The sequence below is a fragment of the Pangasianodon hypophthalmus genome, chromosome 3, assembly GCF_027358585.1.
Source record: "Pangasianodon hypophthalmus isolate fPanHyp1 chromosome 3, fPanHyp1.pri, whole genome shotgun sequence".
In the NCBI taxonomy this organism is placed as follows: Eukaryota; Metazoa; Chordata; class Actinopteri; order Siluriformes; family Pangasiidae; genus Pangasianodon; species Pangasianodon hypophthalmus.
The window spans coordinates 33,739,505-33,744,504 of NC_069712.1; the positions used below are offsets into that span (position 1 = coordinate 33,739,505).

The following is a 5,000-nucleotide window of genomic DNA, read 5'->3' on the forward strand; positions in this document are numbered from 1 at the left end:
GTTCTCATTTTTCCACACTGGCTACTTTTACTTCTCCTTCATCTCTCACTTAACACACCATCCACACATGCAGAGGTGATACTTCAGGACATTTCCTCGTCCTGCTGTGAGCTCAGAACAGGATAAACGAAGCTCATGCAGGAGACGGTGAAGTTTGCACACTCACAGCAGCAGGTCCTTAAAAAAACGACACTAATGAAGGGACCAAATTTTGCTCCCTAGACGTCCAGATGCTTTCAGTGCATTAATACACTCCAACAGTGTGTCAGCGCTCGTCACACACCATGCAGATTTAATATAACACACCATCCAGATTTAATATTACAGTTTATAAACAATAACTATTATTTCAGTTCAAGGATAATCGGGGATTCAATATCTTATATTTATATTGTCTTATTATAGTCATAATCTGCTGGTGTTGTTTTTTATATGTGATTGGATCTGGTTTGACATTATGTCTCTCTCTCTCTCTCACACACACACACACACAAGCTGGCTATCACAAGCAGCAAATGAACAGCACACACACACTCGCAGGTTTAAACATGCCCAAAAAAACACCATAAACACTCCGAACACACACTGGTTGTGTAACTCTGATGGTTCTGAAATCTTTCCTGCTGTAACGTGAACACAACACAAACAATTTTCCCCAAAACAACTTCAGTAAGTCTTATAGTTCCATCAGAGGGAGCACGGAATAACAGGAGAGGAGATATGATGAGACGAAAATGATCATATTGTGCTACAGGAAGAGATTCGTATGAATCACAATATTTGCTTTAAAGTTTTGCTGGGATTTTGTTACGAATACAGTTCAGAGATTTCTTTTTATTTAAAACTTACAAAACATATAAAGTACTGAACAAGGAAAATTAGTGGAAATTGATGTAAAAATGTATTTAACGAATAGTTATGTTGATTAACTTTGGCATTATAAAAGCACTGACACTTTTTTTTAAGTATCTTTAAATGTATCATAATGTTAATATCACGATATCAATATCATATCGTCTGATCACCAGCCCTGACCGAAAATATAACATGGACCTGCAGACACCTTGAACACCGCCATATTTACTTGGCAGAGTTGTTGTTGGTTGCAGGCAAAAACAAGGGATCAAGGGATCAAGGGATGAAGTGTGCATCCTCAGTAATGGCTGCTTGAATGCTTTTAAAGATCAACGTTACAGCTCTATAATGCACTAAAATCCTGTTACATACACACATCAAGAAGTTTAGCTTGAACTGTGTGTGTGTGTGTGTGTGTGTGTGTGTGTGCTCAACAGTGAGTCACAGAAAGCAAACACACCAAGTTATCAACAGCCAATTTATGACAGTACAGTACGAGATAACAGGCACACGCACACACACACACACACACACACTTTTGCAAACAAAGCACTCATAATAATTGTTGCTCAAATATTCAGTGAGTAGTACACAGTGTGTGTGTGTGTGTGTGTGTGTGTGTGTGTGTACAGTTAAACAGGTCCCTGATTGCAGAATATCTGAGGACCCCTGCGCCTCATAAAACAAGTTAAAATCCTACATTCGTCAGCAGTGAAATGTTCCGCACGGGGCTTCTGTAAACGACACGTCTCTGTCTTTAAACAACAAATTTCTTATCAGATAAATAAATAAAAACAGACGATTCACTTTGTAAGAGTTCGTCACAGTGCACTTTACTAAACTGCTCTGTAGTACACTCCCTGCACACACGAAGGCGTCTGGTCCGTCAGAGTCACACACCAACACACACACTGTTCTCAGAATAAAAGGGTACTGAAGTGCACCTTTCCTGCTCTCTCAGGTGTGTGTGTGTGTGGGGGGGGTATAGGGGGGTTGGTTACCCTTAACCCTTATCTTTTTTACCTTTAATATGTATCTTTCACCTGGAACTGTGGATGGAGTGCACACCTTACCTTCCCCTTTAAAAGACTGAACTGACCATGATTACCTTTAACAGCAGTAACAGACAGATGATAAAAGGTGCTCAAGGTGCCTGACGGTACCATCCCCAGGACAGGGACCGGGACAGTTCTACAGTTTAGTACCCTTTCTCTGAGTGAGTCACATATTTAACACTCATCAGTAATCACTTAAAGTTGTTTGCAGTGTTGAAATAATAAAAAAAAAGGTGTTCGAGCAGAACACATTGGGTCCAAAACACGCCTACACACACACACACACACACACACACACACACACCTGCACACGCGCGCACACACACACACACACACACTCACCCATCCTTCGAAGGTCTCCTCGGGGCTCGAGCTCTTCCTCAGGTCCTCGAAGTGGATGGTGCAGTTGGCCACGAAGTCATCGTAGCCGATCGGCGACTCGTGGAAGACGGCGAGCTCCAGTCTCTCCGCGCGGCTCACGCACGCGCAGAACTCCTCGTTGTAGGTGGGTGCGTTGGTGCGCGGTTTGGAGCGCGTCTGTCCCACCGCGCGCTCGTCCACCTTCACCACCACGTACGGGTCCAGCGTCGCGTGCGCGCCCAGGGTCAGGCCCAGACCGGTTTTAACGAAAGCGGCGGCGTGGCGCGTGGACGCGCTGGTGGGCTTCAGGTCCACGGCCTCGCCCACGCGCACCTTCACGGAGCCGGTGAAGCGCATTTATCCACGAGCACAGAAACTAAAACCAGACCGAGGGAAGAGGAAGCCGAGGGTCAGGAGCAGCGGCGCGGAGGCATGACCCGCTCCCGACACAGCAGTCCCGGTTCCCCGAGCAGGTGTAGCCTGAGCAGAAGAAAAGGAGGAAGAGTTTACTTTACTTCTCTCTCTCTCTCTCTCTCTCTCTCTCTCTCTGTGTGTGTGTGTGTGCGGAAGAGACTCAGTATAAAGAGGAAGTGTGAGAGCACACAGCGAGTCAGACTCTCAGCTCATGCATGCATTAATGCATCAGTGTGCATTGAACTGAAACTGTGTAAAACAACTGAAACTAAAATACAATGTAAATGAACATGTCCTTCAAGCTAAAACTTCATCTACACTACATTCACATTTGCATTTATAGGTCTGTTTTATCCCAGCACACCTGCTGTCATTCATACCCTTTATACTGTACATGATATAAACCTTTTTTTTTTTTTTTTTTGTAATGAACCAATTAGGCCAATTTAAGGATCTGTTCCGTTGAGTGAGGATGTCCTGGTCACGTGACATTACTCGCCTGAATAAACACACACATGCACTGATTATGGTCTTGTATGCTCATGTCCTGTTTACATACAACTTCTTATTTGCTACAGCTCAGCATTTTGAATTGAATTGTAGCTATTGTTTTTACTAGTGGAAAAAATATTAATTTTATTATTTTAAGTTACTTCATACTCTTCGTGTGTGTGTGTGTGTGTGTGTTGTTGCCCATTTATTTGAGTTGTGTTGTTTGTAGGCAAAACAGCAGAAGTGCTTACTCCATGATGACATGCATTACTGCACTGCTGATATTTTACAGCTGAGATGAGAGACGCTTCTTCAGGCCCATAAATAATACTATGAGTAAATATGAATACAAACAGTGTAGCCTGAAAGTGTTAGTGCTAAAACTAAATAATAAGGAACTAAAGGCAATATAAACCATGTCATGACTGTAAAAACAGACATAACTGTGTTTTTGTGTGTGTGTGTCAGCTTAATGTCAGCTTCCTATACTTATGAAAGTAGTGTAGGTCAGTGTTTTCTCATCCAGTTCATATTGTATTCATTTTTCAGCTATGACACATCTGGATTGTGTTGCCAGATTCATTTATGCCCGGTCACATGGTGTTGCCAGATTGTGGTCTAATGGTGGACTGATGAACTAGTGGATTGGTAGACTAGTGGACTGATGGATTGGTAGACTGTCGGACTGGTGGACTGATGGACTGGTGGACTGATGGACTGGTAGACTGATTGACTGGTGGACTGATAGATTGATAGATTGATGGACTGGTGGACTGATGGACTGGTAGACTGATGGACTGGTAGACTGATGGACTGGTAGACTGATGGACTGGTGGACTGGTAGATTGATAGATTGATGGACTGGTGACCTGATGGACTGGTGGACTGATAGATTGATGGACTGGTGGACTGGTGGACTGATGGACTGGTGACCTGATGGACTGGTGGACTGATAGATTGATGGATTGATGGACTGGTAGACTGATGGACTGGTAGACTGATGGATTGATAGATTGATGGACTGGTGGACTGGTAGATTGATAGATTGATGGACTGGTGGACTGATGGACTGGTGACCTGATAGATTGATGGACTCGTGGACTGATGGACTGGTGACCTGATAGACTGATGGACTGGTGGACTGATGGACTGGTAGACTGATGGACTGGTGGACTGGTAGATTGATAGATTGATGGACTGGTGGACTGGTAGATTGATAGATTGATGGATTGATGTACTGGTGGACTGATGGACTGGTGACCTGATAGATTGATGGACTGGTGGACTGATGGACTGATGGACTGGTAGACTGATGGACTGGTAGACTGATGGATTGATAGATTGATGGAGTGGTGGACTGGTAGATTTTATAGATTGATGGACTGGTGGACTGATGGACTGGTGGACTGATAGATTGATGGATTGATGGACTGGTGGACTGTCAGACCTGTGAGCCAGACTTCAGTCTGTTGCCTGAGAGACTGGCAGGTTTCCATGTAACCACCTAATTTGCCGTCTGACTGACCAACATGTAAAATGACGGACCCCAGGCCGCTGGTTTTGCGTGGTTGGGTGGGGCTGGGACTACAGCCAAACAGAACAAGGTGAACAGAAACAATGGCTCTGTCCCACATCACACACTACAGCTCTGGACTATCAAGTACCTGAATGTTTGTAGTGCAGCAACGTCACAAATCAAACACAAAATATTTAACACTAAACAGAAATGACAAAACAGCACATGGTACCGAACACCACTGAGACAGAACAGAGAGAAAAGAGAGAACAGAAGGGATGAGAACAGAGAGAACAGAAGGGATGAGA

At 44.0% G+C, this 5,000-nt stretch overlaps 1 protein-coding gene across 3 annotated transcripts in view; it reads right to left on the bottom strand.

Annotated features, from left to right (window-relative positions):
* The window catches only part of prkcha (protein kinase C, eta, a), a 22,172-nt gene extending 19,349 nt beyond the window's left edge, over positions 1-2,823 (bottom strand). For all 3 annotated transcript variants that reach the window (XR_008301517.1, XR_008301516.1, XM_053232934.1), the window contains exon 1: positions 2,253-2,823. Coding sequence is in view for 1 of the 3 variants with exons in the window: in XM_053232934.1 (XP_053088909.1) it covers positions 2,253-2,627 (375 nt within the window). In the remaining 2 variants the exon portion in view is untranslated. The remainder of the gene's footprint in view (positions 1-2,252) is intronic.
* Positions 2,824-5,000: the final 2,177 nt, after the last annotated feature.